Consider the following 25740-nt stretch of genomic DNA (forward strand, 5'->3'; position numbering starts at 1 on the left):
ACCAGGAGAATGCAACTAAGCAGAACATTCCATGCCCCAAGGTGGAATGCCCCTTTCCATGCATTCCCATCCAGGAGATAGCTCCTTTGTGGTGGTGTTCTCATAAAGGAATGTTTTATGTTGAATGAAGAAAGCACTTGTAAATGAACAGCACCAGACAGATGGATTTTTAAAGTAAATGCCTCGATTTTGAAACCTTTTAACAATGTCTTGTATCATGTTATAAAATGGCACACAGCCATAACAGCAAACTCATATCACACAGTGCTTTGAGAAAAGTAATGTAAGGGGCACAGGACTGAGGTTATTTATTTAATGGAACAGAGCTCGAAAGTGAAGTTCTACCAAGAAGTTTTAAAAACAAGTACTCTGATGGTGTCTTTGGTTGGTACTTGCCAAGAAGGGAAAAGAAAAAAACAGAAAAGAAAAATCAGTCATGTGATAGAATCCCATGAAAGAACTGCAGGAATGTCAAAACAGCACTTCTACATCTACAGTCTTTTAAAAATATTTTCCTAGTTTCTGGCTTCCTTAAAAAACATGTCCCAGACACTCTTTAAAAATTACGGCCATCTGTGGTGATTAAAATTTTCATATAATTCCAAAAACTAAAGGAGCCAGGGAAGAATCCAGACACAACCCCTCATTTTGTTTACTGTATTTCTCTGACGGCAACAGCTTTCCCTAGCTGTTACAAGACTGTTGCTATGAAAGGTCTGTGTGTTCCTGATGTTAATTGATGCAATTAGCAAACCTTAATTTCAGCTGCAGTAAAGCAAAGAGCTTCATGTGCTGTGAAAAGGGCACTACTGATCAAAGCTCTGGCATTCAGCACTGATGTTATAAAGAGTTTTCTTCTTTGGGATTTTTAGAAATTTCCGGTGTCCTAAGACAGATAAAAATAATTTGGACTCCCTACTTAAATTCAAGACACACTGGTGAAGACTGAAGCTGCAGAGGAAGCCAGCCAGACTTCCATTTCTCTCTTCAGCATCAGCTGGAGTTCTTTTTCTGATCCTATTTTCAGCTTTTAAGCTGAACAGCACAGCTGTGAATAAGACCAAGCAGATCATCACAATCATTAGTCTGTCTTGATAGACTGAAAATATAGCTATAAAATAAACTGGTTTCCCAGGTGGATGAACATATAAGAATACCTGCTTAGTATGAGGCACCCTGCAGATACACAGACAGGTTGTCAGAGATGAAGCTGACAGCACTGTATTAGTCAGCTACTCGACAGTGCTCTGTGTGACAGAAACAAAAAGACTACAAAGAGTCAAAAAAAAAAAAAAAGTCCAGAAAGAAAACCAAAACAACTTCATGTGTTTGTTACTTGGAATCCTTATGGAAAAAGTATTGAAAATAAGTGGACAATTGTAATAAAGTTGAGTATACCCAAAAATAATCAGATACTTCTATAATCAATAAAATATGCAAAACATGAAAAGCTGCTAAGAACATATCTTAAAAGATATTACATGAATCCCAGACACAGAGATGTTTCTCTTCAACCTGCATGCTGGAAGTCCATTAATATAAAATGGAAGATACATTTACAGAGGTAAGGAAAATTATCCATAATTAACTTTTTTCCTCTTACATGTATCTTCCATTCAGAAGAATGTGTAAGACGGTTTGTTTGAAATGCCATAAAGGAATCTCAGAACTTTCTAATTCCTTTTACTGATGCTGTTGGAATAATCTTTTTAGATAGATGTTCTGTTGGCTTTGTTTTGTTTTCTTCCAGGGGAAGAAGTCATTTATTTGGCATGTTGTGGTGATGATAGTACTTTACTTCATTTTACTGATATGGAAGATCTAAGCAGCAATGCAAGAGGAGACGTTGGTTTTGACTGAAATAACAGTGAAGATACATTAAAGTTCACCCAGTAAGAAAAATCAACTTTTTACTTTTTTTTTTACAGGAAATTACACCATGAAAAGAAATCCTGCTCTAAACTGTTCATAAGACACAATGACAGCTATGTCAATACATAATAAAGTGAAATAGCTATATGTGCTTCCCAGAATGTTTCTAAATAATTCCAAGTGGGACACCTGAGCACAAGGTCAGTCTTTTTTGTCCCTGTTCTATAGTTACTGACAAAATCAGATAAGAAGTCAATTTACAGCCAGCTATGAAGGCAGTCTTGAGGGACATCACCAGCATTCATCACTTGGAAATGGATTCAGATCCAGGATTTAGAGAATACACAAGCTGATTTCTCAACGCAGCTCCTTCAAGCACATAATTAGAGGAGTTGGTATGAATAACCATCACTGTTAAATATGCTTACAAGCAGACAGTTAATTAAAATATATTCTTATAGTCATTATGAACAGAGCAAGACAGAAATGCTTGCAACAGCAGGACTTGCAAAGCCACTATTTTCTCTCCTATTTTTGACAAAATTTGCCCTGAAACACATTTATACAGCTCTCCTCTCAGGAAGCTGCTACTACACACATGAAAGGACAGTTGTTTTGGATAGTCTAAAAGAACTTTATATTAAAGACAATACTGTACTGGACACTGTGTACAGTGGCAGAGGCATTCACTGCAGAGCAATAGCACAGGTACCTCAATGAGGCCAACAGCTGCGTAAGGCTGGGAGAAGGGAAGCGCCTCACTCAGCTGCAGTTTAGCCAAAAATTAATTCACTTTCCACACTCCTCGCCACTGGAACTAATGTAGCCCTTTCAGAGCAGGGCCAATTTTTCCTGGAGGCAGACTATGGAGGAGATTTATACCCCCCAGGGAATACAGGCATCTCTGCTCGAGTCACGCCAGACTACACCTGGCCCAAGCCCAGGCCAAGGGCTGTGCAGACATTCTGCTGTTCCTCCAGCCCTGCACACACGGCTTTTCTGTCCAATGTCTGCACTTCACACACCGGAGCAACCAAAGACAGGAAAACCAATGTTAGAAAAACCCTGTAATATCTGTTTTCTAGATAATTACCACCACTGAAAAATAGGGTTCTTTCCCATGACTTTTTATTTGTCATAAGACTCCCCGCTCTGAAGTTTTATTTCTTTCCTTTCCTCCTTAACAGGTAGCTTCAGTAATGCTCTAGTTTAGCTGATTTTGATTAGAACACTTTTAATACATTCAAGTTATTTTTAAATTTCCTCTCAAAGAAATTAAGGTTGTTAAATAATGTTCTTCAGATCTTATACGTGCTTACTTACATAAACTGTTTTAAAGAGGAAACAGTCTGGCTTTCTAGGCCAGACCCACAGCAGTGCTGCAGCTCCCAGCTGGCACTCGGGAGAGCCATTAGGAGTTGAGCACCCAAATATTTCGCAGTCTCTAGGTCTGAAGGTACAAATGCTTTATAAACTAAAGTTCCATTACTCTCTAAGTATGGTAAATACTGTGCACCTAATCTGTAACACAGAAACTGCATTTAAAATTTGCTTGCCCTTTACTAGTTTTCATCATCAGCTTTGGAAAAAGACTTGGAAATTTCCAGTTGTTAACTAACTCTTTTGTTTAGGCAAGGTCAAAGTTCACTATACAGAAGGAAATTTAGCAGTCCTACATGACCAACTATACCAAAAATAACACTTTCACAGAAATCAACCAAAATGAATAGAAAGTGTCATGGAACATTCTCTTCATCAAATTTTAAAAGCAATCGTAATCCTTTAGTAAACCATTTTTATATGCTACAGGTGCAATAGTTTTCTTACTGGGAATTGAAAAGCATTAATCATCTGGACAGAAAAGTGGTTTTTTGAGGTGAGAGTTGTGAGTTTGAAGCTGAGTGACTTGATATTCACAAGCTGCCTGAACCTGTTTGGCACATCACAGTGGGGTGTGTGCGTATGTGCATCGCCCATTCCCAGGGACCCAAAAAAACTGGGGCTCTGTCCACACACCCCTTTCAACACAGTTGGACCTGCTGCCATTACCTGCAGTGTCTGGCTGAACCGCTTCAGTGGAGTGGCACGGACAGGAGGAATGAGATTGGCCAGGGATGTGACTCTGGAAAGCGGCTTGACCCGTTTGTTACTGGGCTCCTGGAGCAGGGGGAGAGAGGGGAAGGAAAAAACAGGGAGGGTGTGAGTATAATTAAACAAAGATTGCTGAGCTTTTACTGATTTTCCTAAGAAAGCATTTCTAACAAGCAAGTTTGCAAACCTGGCCCATAGTTAGGGCAGTAAATAAACAACAGCAGCTTTAAACGCTGACAGTGATAGATTGCTCTTGGCTGGTACATACAGGTCCTAAAACAGCTGGAAAATGTCATGATGGAGACTTGGCATGGCTGGGAGCAGAGGGAGAGAGGAAGGTAAAGAAAGATTAAATAATTTCATTATATTAACTCATTCTTTAAAGAAAAATTTTCAGCAGTGCTCTGCAGCTAATGCACATCGTGATAATCTCATCGGAAGAAATACTTCAAATAAAAACAATTCTGTTTATTTCTGTGCCTCTGACACTGTCAAGCATGTGACTCTATTCATTTAAATGTATTTTATTCCAGAAAATATAACTCAGACAAAAATCTCTAAGTCTCATTGTCTTTGAATTCATATTCCTATAGAAATACATATACAAGCAAACACATAAGTAACATGTTTATATATATTTATTTTTTGCATAAAATATAAAGGAAAATTAAACAAAAATCTACCATATAGCATCTAATTAAATATTTTTCTTTTCATATATACTTTCAACAGCACAACAGCACTTAAAGTAATATATAACTACTTCAAAATAATTTGCTAATTGTCCTGCAGATATATATTTTAAAAAAAATTAACAGAAATCATAATACGAGAAAAAGGTGGTTATAAATACATAAAAATAGAACAGTTACCCTTGGCTTCCTAACCTCCATCTGACATTTAACGGATCCTGAACAGCACATGCAAAAGGCAACTTTTGACAGAAAAAGAGCCAAACCTTCCAAGTGAAGTTAAAAAACCCATCCAACACCATATTTCAAGGACATCCTAAAGGAGTTCATCTTTCTTTTTCAGCCATGCTTATAAGGTTTGTGCAGGCTTGCTATGCCTCCAATTGCCTAGGCATAGCTTTAAGAAAATGAAGCATGCCTATTATCCTTTTCTTCAGAAATATAAATCCTTCCGGAAATAATGCAGATTTGTCAACCTTTCTGATACCAAAAAATAAGTCTCAGGAGCGAAGATCACCATCTGTATTACTGGCAAGAAAAATTTTCTTCTATTAGTGCAGCAACAGAGGAAAGGTGAGAAGCAGCTACATATTTAATTTACTTCTCAGCAGGCAGACCTGGAAATCCATAAAAGCCAGCTGAGATAAGCGACAAAGTGTTTAACCCTCTAGCAAAAATAATGTATTCCATCACACATGAACCCTGGCATTAAAGAACTGTAGCAGCCCAAATCACTTTAAATTCTTATCTTCACCGTTGCACTGTTATTCATAACCCTTCCTTTTCAGCAACCACGTCTTTGAGACAGGTTTTAGAAAGAGTATTTTTTACGTCATTGCAGCACCACCAGCATACTTATCTACAGCAGCACCAGCAGCATGAGACTCCACTGTAATTCCTCTCTAACTGGTGGCACATCATCAGCTGTTTGTTTTTTATGATTATTCAGAATGCTAGTGCTGGTGCACAGATAATATCCCATGGCAGAGCTGCTCGCTCAGGATTGTGCTGCACTGCAGTGGAAGGACACGATGCCCCAGCTGGAGCTGGGCAGTGCCATGGCAGCAGCACAGCCTGTGCCAGCAGCTCCACCTGAGCAGCAAAGGTTACTTAGGCATCAACAGCCCAGCCCGAAAGCAAAACCTGGCAATCAAGGTTGTATGGACTTTCAGAAGAAAGAGAGAGAAGGATTAGGATTAACAGAAAAGATTACTCCTCCTTCACTGCCGTGTCCTTTCTGGTATCTCACAGCTTTGCTGCAATGTGTGTGTGTTCTAGGAATGAAAGACAAAACTCATGCAAAAAAAATGAGGCTTAACAAGACCAAGTGCAAGGTGCTGCACCTGGGTCGGGGCAAGCCCTGGTATCAATACAGGCTGGGGGGTCCATCTCCCATCCATTTCAAGGAGAAAAATGCCAAGGTAGTATAGTTTCACTAACGTTCATGCTGCAAAAACTCACTGAAAACAGAAACTGATGTTTAAGATAACAAACTCCAGTTTCAGCCACCATCAAAAAACATTAAGCTCTTCTAGAGCCTCTTTCTGTGAGCCACCAGAGGCCAGCTCTGCTCCCAGCAGGCAAAGCCAAGTCAGGTAACTGCAGTCCTACCCCTCCTGTGTCAGCACTCCATCTTGAGTTTTTCATGCAACATATGGTGTTCTGATTTCACACTGAAAATTCTGACCAGAATTCCAAACAGCTAAATACATAGTTGAAATTAAGAATTCAATTTTACAGAAAGAAAATAGCATTACCACAGGATTCTCTTAAACAGCATTATTTAGGATAATTTCAGAAGCCTGAGACTTTTTACCAAGGAGCTCTTAAAGTAAATCTTGTTAATCATAAGTTGTTAAGTATGAGAAAAGCTTTTTTTGAATATTTCTAATGTGATTTTCACCTTATATTAGAAACTGTCTGATAGGTTAAGATACTGAGCTGGAAGTGGAAACTCATCAAATCTTAAGTGTTCCAGATGTCATCTCCTTCAGAGAAGTCTAACAACAAAGATCATCAGCACTGAGTCACCCCTTCTACTGTGGAAAAATGAAGTTTGTACAAGTAAGGCTTTGCCTGTGCAATGAAAATATAGCACTACTGGAGCAATTCTAAAACCATTAGATAGTAATAGTGAAACTGTGAGACAATCACAGGATTTCTGCTGTATGGTCTAAAATCATTCTGTCTCCACCTCCCTTTCCATCAACACCCTCATCTTCAAGCTGCGTCACGTCTCCAAACCAGCACCACAGAGGAGCTGAACAAGCTACTGAGGCCAACGATCTTGACAGGGGAAAATTCCTCAGTCAAGTGCAAGTTTTAAACAGGGGGCTGTTTTTCTCACCAAGGACTCTGTTCTTCACAGTCAGCAGATCAAACAGAAAGAGAAGACTGCGTGAACTGTTCTGCTTTACGCAGAGACACTGAACAGAATCTGCACTTGCACATTAGTCCCATAAGATCAGGGAGCTGCTCTCCAGATGCTGCTTCCCAAGCCTCTTAAATTTTATTAATTTACCTTAAAAATAATAAACTGCCTTTTCACCTAAGAATTCCTCGTGAATGTATTCATTACTTTACTAATTTGTCTCTGAAAAATCTCTGATGTTCCAGTTAATCAGTAGTCCCACAATCAGAAAATCCTTTGGGGTATGAATCTTGGCATGTGGAAATGCAGAATTGTGTCTGCCCAGCATGAGGAGGCTCCAGTAAGGACATACTGCACAGGTAGAATGAACATCAGATTCCAGGCACACACCTCTGAGTGCAGAGCTACCAAAAGTCATCACTCCCCATTCCCTCTTGCTCTCTCCTGCCCCTTCAGCAAAGGTAGAAGCAGAGGGGATTGAGAGAGAGAGGATTTAGTGGCTGCATCCAGTTGCAACACCATCACCTGTCCAGACTGGGAACTGGTTATGACACAAAAAATTCAGGAGTTCTAATATTTTGCCTGACTTTTTAAAGTCGTCATTATTGGTATTAAAAAAAAAATCTTATTTCAGAGTTTTGAAATTATTGCATTTTTGACTGCATTTGCAGAGTCATGAAGGCTTGCCAAAACAGTATGGGAAGTTAAAAAAAAAAAAAAAAAAAAAAAGAAGATCCAGACTACAGTTTGGCAGAGTTTCCAAAATGTGGAGTCGGTATATGTGAACAAGTAACGTTAATCTGACAAGGCTTTAAATTTGATATAAGGCTAAATAAAGCTGAGGGAAGATGAGTGCACAAACTTCAAAGGCTGAACAGTCACGTGAAATCAAATTAATACCTGACTAGGCTAGAACAAAGAGCAGATGGCTTTTGGAGGGAGCTGTATATTTGAACTCAAGATGACTTTGGTAACATTTGAATTCAGAGAGGAAAAAATTTAAGTGGGAAATACCATGTATATGTGAGCCTCAGAAAGAACTTGAAACTGTGAACAAACTGATAAAAGCAGCAAATCTGTGTCCAAAATATGGATGGTTCTGGAAACCAGAGTGGACACCTCAAACAACTACTGCGTCCTTTGGAGAGAGTATGTTTTTATAATATACTTTTCTGAAAAATTAGTAGGAAGAAAGACTAATTGCAATGGCACAATCCCAATTTAAGATGGGAAGCTATCAGATAAGTTTCAAAGATGCCATGCCTCACCATTTCTCTAATTTGGCATGAAGATTGCTTCTTTATTGTAATTTACTCTGTGGATTTTATATATATATATATACATACACACACACACACAAAATTGTAGTATCTTCTACATATTAAACTCTAACCTAATGGTTTAGACTACTGAGTAAGCAAGGAAAGCTCTATCTCTTAACGTAGAACCCAAAAAATTAGCCTTCTGCTGTGGGACAGCTGGAAAACTCATACAGCAACGAGCTGCAACTATAGCACTACAAGGAGCCCGGGTAAGATCTGCCAACTCCCTTTTCAGTAAAATGTAAGTCTTTTTGCCTTGCATAACTGAGTGACGTGTTGCTTTCTAAACTGTGATATGGTCATTCTAAAATGACAGCATCTTGGCAAAAAGGTAACTTTTGTATCATTATTTTTGGCTCTGGTGCACGAGAATTACCATATAAAAGCCTGAATCTTAGCACACAGCACCCACTCCTCAGGCAAGCTGAGCATTCAACAGCCACAGAAGCATCATAAAGCAGAAGATCCTCTGAAGAATCAGGCACTTAGATTAGTTGCAATGTACTGACAGCTAAGTTGATGTTATTTTTATTCCTCCTTTAGTGAAACTGGCACCTAATAATTGGATATATTTATCCAATAACAAATTACACAGCTAGAAAAGCTTCTAGGAGCCTGTTTAGGGGAAGAAACTAATGTTTTGGTGCTCTTCATCTGCAAAATGAAAAAAAAAAACAAAACCACCCTCTTTTAGTTGTATGTGTAAAGAATGGAATTTTCCCAAAGTTCAAAGCAGAGTGCCACAGTGAGTTAAATCCATTTAATGATATCAATCAGTTTTTGATACATTATCATTCAACAAGGCCACCCACAGCTTAATTATCACACTTTGATGGATAAATTGCTCTAGCAAAAGACTGGTTTTCATTTTCTATCAAAATGAACAAAAGCAAACAAAAAGAATGAGGCCAGATTCCCTTCATATTGCCCTAAGAACATCAGAACCAATGACCTGGATAACACACACTCAATAGTAGTTGAGGTGCCGTTTAAAAGATCTTCACTTGCTCCACTACCTCACTTCAAAATTCTTTCACTCTCTGCCCCTGACTGGCTTAGCCACTGATTTCCTCCCAGTCAAAAGCAAATGGATGGTCACTGCTGGTATGATTATTTTTCCAGCTGACTCTCCCACCTCTTATCAGCAACTTCAACAGCAGTGTCCATGTCAGAAAACTGGTGCTGAATCTGACAAACAAGGGAAAATATTTCCCCGAGGAGTCATTACACTTGTGTCTGCAGCACTACTGTGACCATATTGTGTTGATTTTTCTGGTTGTATTTAAAATCAAACTCAAAAAAAAAGGAATTTACAGAGGTTTTTAAGGCAACACAGAAGATCAGTGTTGTGTGGAAACTGGTACAGGAACTTGGCGATTTAGAATATTAGAATTTATCCCTTCAAAGGATTTACCTTCAAAGGCCGGCTAACCTTGTCTCAACACACATACAAAACAGCTGAAATCAGCAATGCCTCTTAAAAACATCCTCCTTTACCGGAGTTCAGTGCTGAGACAACTATTTACAGCAGTAATTCCGGATTTGGGGTTTCTAACTTGCTTCACATTTTGTAAAAAATATGCCGGGTTGTTTTTTTTTCCTTTTTTTGATATGAATCAAGACAAACAGATACCCAGAGCATTCATTCTGTGTTATGGAAGCATTCATTAGGGCAAAATGTTTTAAATTAGTCTCAAAAGCGTTAACAGTGTAATAAATGGAAGACATTATAAATTGAAACAGTACAGTAACCTTTGTTTTAAAACCTAATTCACAAGCAGTGCCAGCAAATGCAAACAGAACCACTCTGTTTCAGACTTCACGTAACTCGCTATATTTCCATATGCCTATACTTTAAATGTTATTAGTTTTTAGTCAACTTTATAAGGGTAAGTCAACATTTGTCATGGCAGAAAGCCCAACAATATTATTTTTATTAGTCTGCTACTAGTTAAATTGGCCTCAGATTAAACAGTTCTAATAAATGCCCCCAAAACTCAGAGTTTAATAAAAAAACCCCCACATTCAAGCTTTGTTCCACAGGATGTTATCAGTATTTAACCTTCAGCAGGATAAAAAACCCAAACCAAACAAAAAAGGTTAAAATAGAAAAAAGAACCTATGTTACAACAGAGTCTTTAACACAGCACTTCACCTAAAATTAAATTAAGCCAGGTATCTCAAGGCTTTTGTACCTTCAGAGCCAAGCAAGCCTAACACATTCTCAATTGATTTTGGCACTAAAAAGACACCTTTTTTATACTTGAAACAGCAGAGAATTTGCCTTTGCTTCATAGCATCTTAGAAATATTCTAATTGGCAAATTCTAGAACATTGACTCTTCTAGAACTGAGGCCTATGGTCAAGAAAAACAAAGTAAGTGACTCTAAAGCAGTTCTAAGTAAGTTCACTGTTGCACAAAGGTAACTACAATCATAAGCACAGGTCCATCCTAAAACCTGGGAGAGGCATCCAACCAGTAAAACTGCCAGCATCTCAAGGAGAATTTATCAGGCGATTTAAGTAAATTGATACATAAAGGCAACTTGATCATCCAATAAATTGTGAGTGTCAGTGATTCCACTTTCCTTCAAATCCATTACGTTCCATCCACCACCTAAGTTCCCTGAGGGGAGCAGGAGGAGGTTTGTTATTCCTCCTCTGTCAGTCTCCACAAAACCACCACGCAAATAAAGCAAAATCCAGGGACACTTTGTTTTAATCACAGCACATCAAAGAAGAGAACCTGAAAATGATAGTTGGGGTACAGTGAAAAGCCATTTAGGGAAGTGGTGAAGTATTCCCAGTCAAAAGACAAAAGCTGAAGTCTGCAGCATGTTATCCCATCATGTGCTCATCAAGGACTGACTCCTCCCGCACAGGAGCTGCCCTCATTAGTCACCATCGATTTTATTTGCCAGGTGCAGGACAGAACCACTGTAGTGTCAGTAGCATAAGAACAAGTTGCATCCAGCTATCTTGACTGATCACTCATTTGCAATACCCAGAAATCAATATATCTATCAGAAGTTAGGAAATGAAGGCCAATTAACAGAAAAACCTCACACTGAGGTGAATTAACACAAGCAACAGAAACCCTGAAAAACCCAGACAACTAATGTAGGGTTGATTAAATTCTGCATTTCCTCTCATTAGAAGCTGCTTGTACAGGCAATATAAGAAAGACCTTTTCCATTCTGGAACAAACTGGATATTAACCTGGACTGCCAGTTAACCCACAGACATCATATGGCGAGTTACTGAATGAAAAAATAAAGACAAGCTGTTTGTTTCATGCTGCCATTAAGCAGAACAGATCAGCAATTCCAAGTGGAGAGGTTTGACATGTTTCCAATTACACTGCACATGAACTTACCTGAAATATGCCAAAACTGCAACTTGCTAATATTTCATTACAGTGAAATACATACATTTATGAAGATCAAAGAAAATTCGTGACTTGGAGTTTATCTCATAATCTTTTGGCCCCTCTCGTCTGGCTCCATGCCTGGTTCTCCTGTTAATGATGTGCCATGCCCTAGAGGCCCGTGGGTTCCCCTTCACATCAGCCTTCCCTCACTCCCTATGTCGAATCAAACCCCATCCTGAGCACCTCAGTGCTGTGAAGGTATCAGGAGACAACAAAAGACAAACTGCAAACAGCCCTGATTCCTGGGTCTAAGATTTCTGCAGTATAAGAGCTGTAAGCAGACATGCAACATACCGGAGGTGCAAAGGAATTCTATGCCACCGTTGTGGTTTTTGGAGCCTAAACCCAGGCACTGTGTTGGTGCTTGTACAGCAAAACAGGACATCCTTACTCCGAGGAATTCAAGAGTTACTTCCATGACTTCACACTGAGGCCTATAAACCTCAATCTGTGACTGTGAATGCTCTTTCTCACCTGCTGCCCATCAACCTTGCTTTAAAAAGAGTGAGAAGGGAGCTGCTTTAACCAGTGAAACAGCAAATGGTGTTTATTAGCAGGAAAGGTGTGGGGCTTCTTAAAATTTAGGGCAAGCAAATTTCAGGTTTCATTAACTGTCTCTATTTCCGAATTATGGAAAAGCTGAAAGAGCCCAACAACTCTGTACTATTTACACCTAGAACTGTACTACAGGATTTTGTGTAGAACATACAATGATGTATGTAAACATCATTGTTTACATACATAATTGTGTATTCTTATAGTGTTTGCTGTATTAACTGAGGTACTGCAGTGTTTGTTGCCCTTAAACTGCACTTAGAACTATAATAAATTAACTGTACTTTGACTGGAATATTAGCATTTTATCAGCATCCAGATTTTTAGTGTTCGGAAATTTCATTTGTCATTGTTTTGTGACTGTGCTACTTCTACAGAGTTTATGCCAAGGGAGCTGGTGTGGCTTAAAGAAAGAACTGAAGTAGAAAACCTCGGTTCTCTTTTCTGCCACTAACCTGTTCCTCAAAACATCTACACAGCAGAAAATCTGTTCTACTCCAAAAATATCAACAGTTACACACAGGTTAGGTTATTCAACAAATCGACCAACTTCACGTGTTAATAATTAGGATGAAACTCGATTTTCAAAGGCAGAAATCCCTAACGCGCACACAGCAAGCGTTCTGGTGTAGTAACAGGGAACTGTGGTAGAAGGCGCCCAACAGCTTTAATGGCCTTGTAAATACGAAAGGCTGGAAGAACAGCTTAATGTTAGAGCTTAAGAAACGTGGATTTTTTCCCCCGCATATTGACAGATTTCAAAGAAACAGGTCCTTATAATGCCTTTTCCGAATAGTAGCTTTTATTTCTGCTTCCTTAACCAAATTTTTGGAGTGGTGGGTGGTCCTACCCTCCTAAAACAAATAGAATGTTTTAAAGTTTATTTTTCAGAATGCTGGAAGTCCATCTTACTCTTGGAAAACAGCCTGAAAGCACAGGGTGCATTTTCTTACTCGTATAAAACACAAGCTGTTTGCACATTGTAATGTTGATTGATCACATCTGTTATTCAATACTTCCTCATGCTCTCAGCTTTCACAGTCTTTGAAATTTGACTATAATCAAGCTGCTTTTCCAACAGTAACAGAGCAACACTCCAACTCTTCAGATTTGATAATTCCATTCATTCACAAAAAACCCCTTCGTGCAGTAAAGGCTAGAAACATGTTTCTTTAGTATTATGATTAGTAAAATGAGCACCCTTAAGAGAGACATTTGGTACTTAACAGTTTGTGTTTTACGTAGATTGACCCGTACACACACACACACACAGGGTGTTACTTTTCAAAAACACAGTTGAAAATAATTCCACTTTGCTTAACTACAATAATTAAATCTCTCTATGTAAAGGTACACTGAAAAACAAGAGTGCAGCATCATCTAGTTAGTTCTTAGCTTAAGCATCACGATTAAATATAAGGTCACCGGGCTTATGTTACTTTTACCTTAGATCTATTCAACTGCTGGAGGTAATTAATCTTTGATGGAGATGTATTAAATGCACCCAATTTAGTAAGCTGTCTTCAAGTTACTCAGCAAACAGGACTAATAAAGAAGCTATACATTTAAGTGATAAAATCTTCCAGACAGAAATGTTATCCTGAGAATCCTTAAGGTCACTGTCTACCCAAACACAAAACAATATTAAGCTAAGGTATCCAATATTTAAGCCTTTCACAAACATTTGCTGCTGAAACATTTCAGCATTTCTGAGAATTCTGCAAATGAATATGTCATTTGGGTTAATGAATAAGATTTTTAATGTCACTTGAAAGGTTTTCATGATTTTTAAGAAACATAGTCAACCTGCTGATATGGCATTGTTTTCAGCTAATTGTTGCAGAGTTTTCAGCTAATTGTACATCGGATTAGTTTCCTGTTTACTGCTGATGAGGAAAAGACACTTAATGCTTTAAGACACCATTTTTCAGGTTCCCTCCCGGTTCCTGCATAAGCTTAACAATTTGAAAGTAATGGTTAGTCCAGGAATAAAATAAAAATAAATCACTTATGTAAAACAGGTATTTCTCAATTAGCTACTTTAAAGACTAATTTAATTTCTTCAAGTGATAGGTGACAAAAAACTAAATTCCGTTTCTTGCCTTATTCCAAAAAGAAATTCAATACCTAGAGAAGGCGGTAAAAGATGCCTGACCGAACCTACACATCGCAGCCCGTTCTCAAAGCACATTACTTTTCCCCGGAGGAATATAAAGAAAAATAAAGCTGCAACTGTGTAACCAGTAGATCAAGTACCTCGGTCTCTTTAGCTGGGCTGGGCACAGTCTGCACTTCCAAGGCACAATTCGCCCTCTTGACGGACAGGTAGAAAGGATAATCCTTGGCCACCATGGTGGCGGCGGGAGGGGCGGTTTCGGGGCTCACCGCCGGCTCTGTGCGAGCACAGGGGGTGCAGCCGCGGCCGCGCCGGCCCTGCCCGGCCCCCGGCAGCGCTGTGGCTCCGCGGTGCCCCGGCCCGAGGCTCGGGGCGCATCACCCGCTCCGGCTCCGGGGCGCGACTGCGGCAGCGGCAGCGCCGGCACCGGGGGCGGGGCGAGGGCTGGGCCGGGGCGGAGCGGGGCGGGGGAGCCCCCGCACCCCCGGGAGTGGCCGCGGAGCTGCTGCGGCGGAACGGGCACCTCTGCCCGGCCACTGACAGCGGGCACACCCGCGGACAGGTTGGTGTGACCTCCCTGCCCGCTGCGGAACTGCCCGGCTCTTGGGGCAGCCGAGGGTCCGACGGGAGCGCAGGACTGACTGGCAGCGGTCCCAAAGGGCACAGCGCTCCCAAATGAGCGGTCCTGTCTCAAATACAGACTGGACTGCAGTGGCTCTGCTCCTGCTGAGCCGAGACGGAATCTGCATCGTGTCGTGGTGCCACAAAGTCGCTGCTTTCATTCTCCCTCCCCCTCCCTCCGCCTTTTTTTTTCCTTATTATTATTTTTTCCCTTTTTTTTCATTCACCCATATTGTTGTTTATTTCCTGTTTGGCAAGCTGGAGTTTGTTTCTTGTGTTTTTTAAGTTCCACACTTTTGTTGCCATTGTTCGACCAAAGAGCTCCCCTGCTCGCACCCCTCATTGTAACGAGCTAAGAAAGTGGCAAAACACCTTTGCCTCGAGTGTCTCCTAGGGCATTTCAGTGTCTGTGCAGCCAGGCAAAGTCTGTTTGATGGCTGCCTTAGAACAAAGGTAGTGAAAATTTCCTGAAAAGAGAGAGGAAGCGTTTAGGGCCCTGTCGGCAACACAGGATCAATCTGAGAGAGACTATATGGGAGACAAGGAAAAGGAAACTGAGTAGGAAGCTGGATGGGGGAGGAGGGAAGGATATTTTCAGCCAAAGGGAAACAGCACAACTAAGAATAACTTCATAGAGCTTGAAAAAATAAACTGGTTTTAAAGGCAGATCCTATGATGGATGTGGCTTTACAAGCATCTATTTTCCTACAGGCTGTTAATCAGATAACAATGACTTTAGAATAAGATTAGTCAAATGGCAAACACAGTCCTCATTTGGACACCATCCTTTCACTTCACCAGTATCCCAAGCACATGACAGCTCTCACACTTACCCTCCTATGTCTTTTCAGGAGCACCTGCAGTACAGCCAGGGATGCTATCCTGCTGCCTGCTACACCCTTCTATTCTGTGGTAGTCTGCCTATAAAAAAAAAAACCCACTAGTTTCCCAACCCAACAATTCCAGCAAAATCACTGGAACATCAGTACTTCTAAATGTTCAATGATTCTAGAAGAAAACGTGACATTTGAACATTTGGAGAGTTCTGTGCAGTACCACACTCCTCATCCCCACCACAGGAGGACGGGACAAGGTTCACTGACACTGAAAGTGTTGACAAGAGGCACTGAACAGCTTTCATGTAGAAATAGTTAAACAGACAAGATATATCAGAAAAGAGTGAGGTTAGCACAGGCTTCCAAAACCTACAAACCAAGAGTGACAGAGGAAGGAAACAGGGAATGATTTTTCACTGTATTCAACAAGAGGGGGTAAAATGGTTCATCAGATTAAACCAGATGGTGGTAGATTCAGAGTAAAGGTGAAGAATTAATTCACTTTCCTTATGTACAATATTTGTGTTATACATAGTAGAAGTACCTGTCACAAGATGCTGCCACTAAGAAAGGTTATCAGACACAAGTTCTTGACTACTGGGACAGTATTTTGGGAAGCATCATGACAGGCTATTTCTGTTTTAGACTCTCCTCTAAGCAGCTCCTGCTGGCCACCACTGGAGATCTGGTGTTAGGTTAGATCAATTCTTGCAGCAGCCCCTTCCTTTCCATATTTCAAGAAAGTATGAAAAGAATGTAGCATTTTATTTGGAGACTGCTTGTCTTACCTGAGGATATCTGAAAGTATGAACAGTTACTTCAGTGACATGAAGATACATTCATTTCTGCAGGTCTTCTTCAGTGTGCTGTTCAGATGACATACCTCTGAGCACAACCTGATCATGTTGGACAGTCTCTCCTCCCACTTCAAGCACATCAAAACACCTCTACACACAGGTTGTATAAAATGGTCAAGAACCTCCCCAAGAATGCTGCAGCTGCTGTATAACCATTTAAGACCAAGAAGCCTTGATTTCAAATACCATCTGTGTATGTTTGTTTAGGAAGGTGTATGCTAACGCCATTTCAAAAATCAGCTTCACTTAAATCATTCAGACAAAATGTCTTCAGGGCTTGTCCTCAAAGCAATCTAATCCTGTAACATGCTTCATGGCATAAACAGCGCTTCACTCAGGACAAGAGTGTACTGGTTTGGACACTGAAATAATGAACTTTGGTTTATACACATTAAAAAAAACCCCAAACCAAACCAAACAAAAACATGCCAAGAGAGAAATTCTGTCATTTCGCCATTAATCAGGCCAGTGCACTTCAGCTTGACTAAGCATTCTTGAGAAACAAGAGAAACATTAGTCCTAAAAGGAATATGATTCTTAATAGGCAGGGTTTCCATGTCAGTAAGTTTCAGAGCATCTTGCCCCTCTAAGATAGACTTCAATGACATCTAAACCAGGATTCATTAGACTCTGTGGATGTTTGTTCTCTTCATCACAGAGTATAAATACAATTTTAGAACTGAAATTTGGACCCAGAGTCCAAATTATCTGATGGAATAACAAATGGTACAATTTCAAACAGTTCTGTCTTTCAGAGAACTGAATTTGTCTGTAAAATGCTATGTGCATTTATAAACAATGAATTATGATTACAGTTTAGCCATGGTATTGAGTCCCTTCTGTACTGCATATCAAACACAACAATTGGAGTCCATTCTGAAAGATCTTACAGACTAGTACTGATTTACATTTACATTTAATTTCTACTTTAATTTAGTATAGTCAATAGTCCCTGCACTGTGCATGTGCACACACACCCAGCAGAGCCAAATGGCACTTCATAAACTTGTGCCTGAAAGACTCCCTAGAGAACTCCAGTTATACAGTTGGAGAAACAAAGGTTTCAGTGATTCCACTAAGGAATCTTGTAAGTGTGGAGCCAGTGAGTCCAACTCTTGCCAAAAATTTTAGTTAGACTACAAGTCTACACTAACACTAAAAAGATTAGATCTGAATTGTAAGTTACTTTCAAGAAATAAACTAGTATTTAAGATCAGACAATGCTAGTGACTGGATTGCAGAGCAGGCCAGTGCATCAGTTTTGCCATTTCTGGAACAGGTTTTTTATGGGTTTAGTTTGGGGGGGGGGGGTTCATTTACACAGGCCAACAGCAGCATTTAGTCAGACATTTACTTATCTGTCACGGAGAAGTAAGCAAACTGTTTGGTAACTCTGGAAAGCCTTGCTCATCAAAGGTACCACCACTGCCCTGGTTCAGCACTGAAGTTCCCTGACAGAGCTGCTCTGTGGTCATGGTGTTCACACCAATGCCTTCAATTCGTTTCCTCCCAGACTCAAAACCTAACACGGAAGGAGCTCTTGCAAAAGCATCTGCACAGCAAAGCCCTTTGAGATACTCAGGCTCAAACCTTTAAAACATCTTCATATGTGCCCAGAATTCTTCTTCACCTTATGCTAATCTCTGAGATTCGTACAGCTTTGATCAGAGTAAATTTTAAATTAAAACGCAAAATACAATGGTAAAAGAATAAAAAACAACTAAAAAAACCCTTGTTTCCTTCTAAAGAATAGTTAAGAGGCCATTACACTAAGCAAGAGTAAAAGGAACTGAAACATTTAATCTAAACATTAAAATTAGGAAAAGCCCAATGGAGTGAAGAATCTTCAGCAATCAATGTCAAGGGCTTTAAGGAGTTCAGTGGAACAGAAAATTATCAATTAAAGCTGAACTCTGTCTAAAGAAGAAAACTCACAAATAGATGCTTTTAGGATTTTAGTTGGTGTTTCTGTAGTTTTGTTAAAGTTTTGTTTTAACGTGATCTTTGCCAACAGTTTTGAACTGCCTTGGGCAGAAATGCAGAATCTGTGATTGAACAGAACAGAAATATTTTGAGATGTCTACACCCAGATCTTGACTACCTTCTTGTTCCTGATATGCTGCTGTGACTGCTTTCCCTTTTAAAAGTCAAAATCTGTTTTGCCAAGCTGTTAAAAAAATAAAACCTGATAAATACAATAAATATTTTTGTAAAATACTGGTACACCAAGACTCAAGAGACTCCAAATGTTTGTGTACTTGCCTTTGCTTTTCCTCCCTCACCCAATATCAAACAGACCTTGGCTTCTTGTGGTCTGTTTGACACTGATGCCTAAGAAGCAACCAAGTCTTAGTTGGAACAATTCAGTCTAATTATTTATTTTCTTAATTACAACTAGCAAAACCAAAAGAAAAACACTAACTGTATTTCTCCTGTGATTCATATTTATGGGAGCTTTTCCTTTTGATCTGTCCATTCTGATGACATAGAAAGAGACACTTCTGCATATTGATACTTTCTTGGTGAAATATATGCCTATGTGACAAGTTTTCAGCAACAAGACAAGAATCTAGGGAAAGGTGTAGTGCTTCAAAAACCCCAAACAAACCAACCAAACCAACTGTGCTATAACTATAGTCCTCAGATATGTTATATTCCCAGCTGATTTTAAGAAAATTACATTAAGAACAATAAAGAGTCCATTGCTCTGTTTTCAGATCAGATGAATTGCTGTAAGGATATAAAGTTATCCAGTAGTCTGTGAGACATCCTAAGTGGAGTAGCTCTGCAGTCTAGCTAAGTTACTCCAGGTTTATGGAGGGAGTAAAAGATTTAATGCAAAGTGTGCTGCAGAGGACCAGAGTCTCCTATACAATTTTGCCTAAGTGTGCCAAGAGTACTTGGCATATGAAGTTTCTGAAAATTTTAAGCACAATAAAAGCCTTAAGTAGAAATATTGCACACACATTTCAAGGGGGAAAAAAACTCCTCAGTAGTTTGCACTTTATGGAGTATTTTTCATATATATGCAGCCATCCTCTCATTTAAACTGAAAGAAGGTTAGACATTAGAAAGAAATTCTTTACTGTGAGGATGGTGAAGCACTGGCACAGGTTGTCCAGAGAAGCTGTGGCTGCCCCATCCCTGGAAGTGTTCAGTGCCAGGCTGGAGGGGGCTTGGAGCAACCTCGTCTCGTGGCAGGTGTCCCTGCCCATGCCAGAGCTGCCATTTAAAGCTGCCTCGGATTCCCAGATAAAAATTGTTCTGGTGACTGGTTTGCTGGCTGGCCTAGAGAAATCGGGAAGGATTCCCACTTCTCCCCCACACCCAGCAGTGCTCACCAATTATCAACAGGATGGTCCCTGCTGAGGGAATGCACTGGGTGGGGTGAGGTTGGCTAAAATGACCCTCCAGCAGTCACACTCAGAAGAAGTTGGTTGAGGTTTTCTGAGTCCACAGCCCTGGGGAGAGTAGAAAAGAGGGGGTGGAAAGGATTGTACTGATTTATCAATGTGGATTTTAAACAGCTGCTCAAATTCTGTGGAGGGTGAAATGATCACCCAAAGTGATCCTTCCTGAACTTTTCATTGAAAGGCATTCTAGGGAGAGGCAATTACTGGAACCACTTGTATGATGTTTAAATGAGATTAAATGTAATTAAAATAATTTTGTTTAAGTTACAGGCAGTGTGGGAGCAGGAGTTTCTCTCCAGAGCACTCCTGCTGACTGGAAAATTAAGTAACAAATTTCTTTATGAGAAATCATTGTCCCTAATGCAAAAAGTTTACCAAGACATCACAGTAGTAGTCTATTTTTTGATTAAATCTTATTATAACAACATTTATATTACATGAGCAACTCCACAATATTTATCCTCAGAGTGGATAGCATTTTGTAATTTTTTTCCTGTATGCTTAGATATAAGCAAGAAGAAAATTCTATTATATTCAAAAGTAACAGAAATTTCCACTGGCTCTATAACTGGTCTCACACATAATACAGGCCAAATGCCACTTATTTTGCTCTTTCAACCGTCCCTTCCAACTGCAAGATGTAAAGCAAAGTTTGGGGTTAATATGGTTTATTAGACTAAATTATATAACTGGGGAAGAAAAAAAAATGAAAAAAATCAAACCAAATCAAATAAACACAAATAAGCAAACAAAACCCCTAAAACAACCAGAACAAACAAACAACAAAAGAAGAGCTTTCGGGTAGACAGGTCCTTCTTCAGGTAAGAAATAAAACCAGAAAGAAAAAAAAAAAAAAAAGACTTGGGCCTTTTGAGTTTTGTTTTCCTAACCATCTCTTTACCCAGTTGTACAAACTTCAAACCTTGTTAGAGATTTGTGTTCAGTTTGACCCAGTTTACTACATTTATCTGTTTGCATGATTCTCCCCAGTCCTGAGAAATTATCCAAGTTAATCACATTTTGCCCTTCATATTCTACTTTGGGAAGTGCTGTACTCAAGATACAAATAAAGTCTCCAAGTGCTAACAAAGAATAGGAATTTACAGTATGGCTGACGTGAATTGACAGTTGGCCACTTGTAAAAGTATGAACCTCATTTCCCTCTCTACACAAATTTCTCCTCTTTCCTCTTTTCCTGCTCTTTCACTGGCACTGTACCCTCTCTCTGTGTAGTCCTTCCCTTCCACCTCATGCCAACTCAAGTACTCATCACACAGATAAGTCAGCAGCCTGAAAACAGAAAAACACTTTCTTCTGCCAGGTTTCTTGTCTGCTCTTTTTGTGAACTGAACAAGTTACTGTGCCATGAGAAAAGCACCAGAACTCACTGAAAATAAATGGTGGAAAAGTACAGGGGTACAAATAAGGACAGGACAGGGAAAAGGCTGATTTTTCTCCTCCTAATAGCTCTAAACTGTTAGCTCAGCTAATTTCATTAAGTCATACCCAAAGAATACTGTCATAATTTCATTTTTTTGGATGAACGTTCTGGATCAGAAGCTTTATTTATTTATTTTTAAAAACAAACCCACCTATTAAATTCCATAACAACTGTGCACTGTAACTCATTGTCTAGTCACTTATTTTTGCCAATCTGAATATCTTGCAATTAAGAGAACATCTGTGCTTCTTCAATAAATATTTAGAACACAAACCTTGAGACTGATTTCATGTTCTCCTGAGCATAGAATCATAGAATTGTTTAGTTTGGAAGAGACCTTCAAGATCATCACATCCAACCATTATCTCAGCACTGCCCAGCACAACATAAGTCAATACATTAACTGCAAAAGGTATTAAAATAAAAAATCTGCAAATTAAGATCACATAAAATTAAATTTCTGTGCAACACTAGTAGTTTAGAGATAATGTATCTTATGAAAGTCTAACAATTATGGAAAATGAAATAAGAAGCATGAAAATTACCATGGATGTACCCCTTTCTAGACCACAGCCAAGGAGATGCCATGAGCATTTCTAGACTGCAAGTTAAGCAACTAAAAACTGTTTGACACAGGTTAGAAGACATCCATGGGAAAGACTGATGAAAGTCAAGCAAAATAGTAAGACTATTAAGTGCTTTATGAACAAAAACAAGAGTCTAATATCTCAACTACAGTAAAGCAACCTGAGATGTCTTCTTTCACACTGCAATACTGACTGAGAACCCAGCACAGAACCTTCTACATTTGGTCCTGAATAGAGATTTTGGGATCACACAATGCCTTACAATCCAAATAATCACAGTGATTATCGAAATTACAATATTCCACTGTCATGGTCCATTAATATCCTTAGAAATGCTCTTCAATTCCCATATCCTATGACCCACTGAACAAAAACATCAGACAAAAATGAACACAAAAAAACTAAATCATCTTTCTGTTACCCACATCCTCCCACTAACAGAGGGGAGGAAAACCATGGTATAACTTCAAAAAGAAGTGTCCTTGCAAAAATTGGTAATGCATCAACAAATGACAGAACTGACCTACTCCCATTACAACTGTATTGCAGATGTATGACCTTAAAGATGATGTGGCATTAAGCAACAATGTGACTAATCCTTAAAAGACAGCTGAAATGGGATGTGACATCTTCAAACAGACAGCAACAATTTACAACTGGACAGAACTGCTTTGTTCATATCCCTTTATCAAGAATTAGGGAATCGAAAAGCCTTTGCTGGGAATATTTTGCTGAGGGTTACAAAAAGTTTTTATTTACAGTTACAAAATAACTATCTTCCCAAGTGTAAATATAATGATGTAAGCCCATATGGTACAAAAGTTACTATAACAAGTTTTAACTGACACAAAAATATAAATAAGAAACTGTTTCTTGAATACTTTTCTGATTTAAGAAAGCCAACTATAATTTCTGAAGGCTGTCTCCTGGTCAAGTTGTTACCCACAAACTGCTATCTGCCACTGATGGAGTTTATCCTGCTTTTATGTGATCTCCATTATCAAATCTGACACCACAATCCACCACAACTGTTCCATTTCCCAAGAACTATGAATTTTGGACCCTAATGACCACAGTTAACTTAGTTCCCAAAATAGAAGGGAGAGTCAATAGTTCGGAAAGTAATTCCAACCATCACAGAGAAAATATTGGTTATTATTTTAAAAGCTAAGAAACAACTCAAAATTGCATCAGAACATACTTTCTGTGTCTATTAGTCTTGAAAACATAGCAATTGTCTGAACACAAAACCAAGATGTTTTAGCAAGCATTCTGATTTGATTATATAATAGATTGGTCTTAAATTACATGGATATCAAATATTGTATCTTCAGATCCCTGCAAAAACATGAACTCTCAAGACCCTAGTAAATAGTGAAGTGTTAACCCAAGATATTATAGAACAACATGAGGACACTTAAATATCAACCCACAGCCATAAAATGATTTTGTTCTCAGGATGCACGTTAAACAAAGTGTAGCTGGAGCAGGGTGGGATAGAAAAGCCATATACTTCTAATAGCAGGCATTGCTTTCAGAGCCCAAGATGATTAACAGCTGTCAAGTTTGTTCTGACCAACATGTAACTTTCAGGAAGCATTCCTCTAAAAAACCGGGGCTGTAGAGGGGGAGAGAAGCTCATTGATTTAAAAAAAAAAAAAATCAAGTTAAGAATGAAGGTGGTTATTCTAGACCAGACAGGAACAGGAGTGAACAGGTTGAATGCAGAATGATTCATGGGATTGGGATAAATAATTTATTATCCTTTCAAAAGCCTTTGTAGCTTCTGTTTGATGCAAAATAGAAGTCATTAGAGCAATGCAAAGAGCAGCATAGAACGATCAAAGTGATCACCCAGGAAAATGGCTTTTGCAATAACATTTGGCTGTATACATTGCAGTCAATAATCAAAATGCAATAGTAGGTAGGATCCTGAAGGAGAGTTTTAGTTTTGTAAATAGAAAAAAAACCCCATAAACTAATAATGACATGCAAATAAGATACAAAATTAAACACAGGGTATATAGAAGTCCCTACTTTTGAGTAGGGAGTTTGATGCCATTCAAGAACACAGCAAAAGAATCTTAGAAGAGATGGCATCGTCAGATTCCATGAATCTTTGTGTCTGAATTTTATGTGTGGCAATATGTCACAAGCAGCAGTTTAAGCAGAGATGCAAATGATCTTGAATTAAAAAAAATTCCTCCCAAGGAATCTTATTTCACTCTTCAGCTCTCAAATCACGAGTGTGTGTATGAGTTCTAGGCAACTACAGGATAGAAGAGAGAACAAGATCCCGTTAACACTTCTTCTAACTAAATTAGCTATAGGCAATGGGCTTTCAAGCACTTTAACAAAGAACCATTTTCTGAAAGAAAAAGCAAAGAAACAGAAAACAAACTCACAACCATCCAGAATTGCTAACTTTGGGTTTGGAAGCAAAAATATTCTGTCACCTATAAAAGCTGAGAGAGGAAAAGGGAAGTAAAAGGTGCAACAGGAGTAAAAAAACCCATGTTTTCCAGGCTGCAAGATACAGGGCCTTCATTTTGATTTCCAGTAATAATTATCACTTAGGAACATTTCAGTGTCCATATACTTGTCTTATTCTGGATATGATAATTAAATAATGAAAAATCTAAGCCAAGTGTGAAACAAGTGGGAGAAAAAGCAAACACGTGAATAGGTTACAAAAAAACAGAAGGAAAAATGTTAATCCTTATGTCGTACTTGAAGCACATTGTCTGGTACAGGTATTGTCAGTGTGCTGCCAGCTCTCCTTGAATTCACAACTCCATTCCTCCCTGAAACAAAATAGGACATGGGAAGAGAGCACAGACTGGATATTCAAGACGACCTAAGGGAGTTGCAATGATAATCCACAAAGACAAATGATAAATCCTATGAAATGTCCAGCCATTGGACTGATGAATCAAAACTGGAAGGCTAAAAGGACAGCTTCATAAAAGCATAGCTGTACAATAAAGTTTGGAATGCACCTCATATCTGCGACAGAAACTCAGGTATGTTATTACATACCATCCTCTGGAATTCGGTGGGTTTGTTTTTGTACAAACATTTAGAGACTACCTGCTCCTGCTCATAATTGCTTCCTCTAGATCTGGTATTTTTATTAAAATAAAGGCTATCTATCCTCCCCAAATGATTGCAGTTTCACCACAAGAATCCATCTATTTGTTAGCTCAGGAAGTGCCATTTGTTTCAGTACGTGCTGTCTGACAGCAGATGTGCACTGAAACATGGTGGTGCAGGATGTATTAACCACAGCACATGAATGAGCCAAACAGCTGAAATAAGAAGCTACAAAGACCTTTTTGAACATGAGCAGCCTCCCTGATCTCAATGAAACTCAACCACCAGACTGATATTACTTGCACATATGGGAAAGATGCAATAACCAGGCAATAGATCCTGTGTAAGGCAGAGTCTTATGCCTTGCACTACACTTGTTTTACACTTATTTTACAATTGCTCCTACCCTGCTAGCATTTTCATGTGTTCTGACTTATAAATTT

At 39.1% G+C, this 25740-nt stretch overlaps 1 protein-coding gene across 4 annotated transcripts in view; it reads right to left on the reverse strand.

The window, feature by feature from the left end:
- The window catches only part of ARHGEF3 (Rho guanine nucleotide exchange factor 3), a 113447-nt gene that overhangs the window by 12348 nt on the left and 75359 nt on the right, over window positions 1-25740 (reverse strand). For 3 of the 4 annotated variants that reach the window (XR_003527209.1, XM_027640555.1, XM_027640556.1), the window contains one exon: window positions 3922-4029. Coding sequence is in view for 3 of the 4 variants with exons in the window: in XM_027640555.1 (XP_027496356.1) it covers window positions 3922-4029 (108 nt within the window). In the remaining variant the exon portion in view is untranslated. Of the gene's footprint in view, window positions 1-3921; window positions 4030-14589; window positions 14788-25740 lie in introns of those variants that run through there. The other variant, XM_027640557.1, reaches the window with a different exon arrangement.

The sequence above is a fragment of the Corapipo altera genome, unplaced genomic scaffold, assembly GCF_003945725.1.
Source record: "Corapipo altera isolate COAL_440 unplaced genomic scaffold, ASM394572v1 55, whole genome shotgun sequence".
Taxonomy (NCBI): Eukaryota; Metazoa; Chordata; class Aves; order Passeriformes; family Pipridae; genus Corapipo; species Corapipo altera.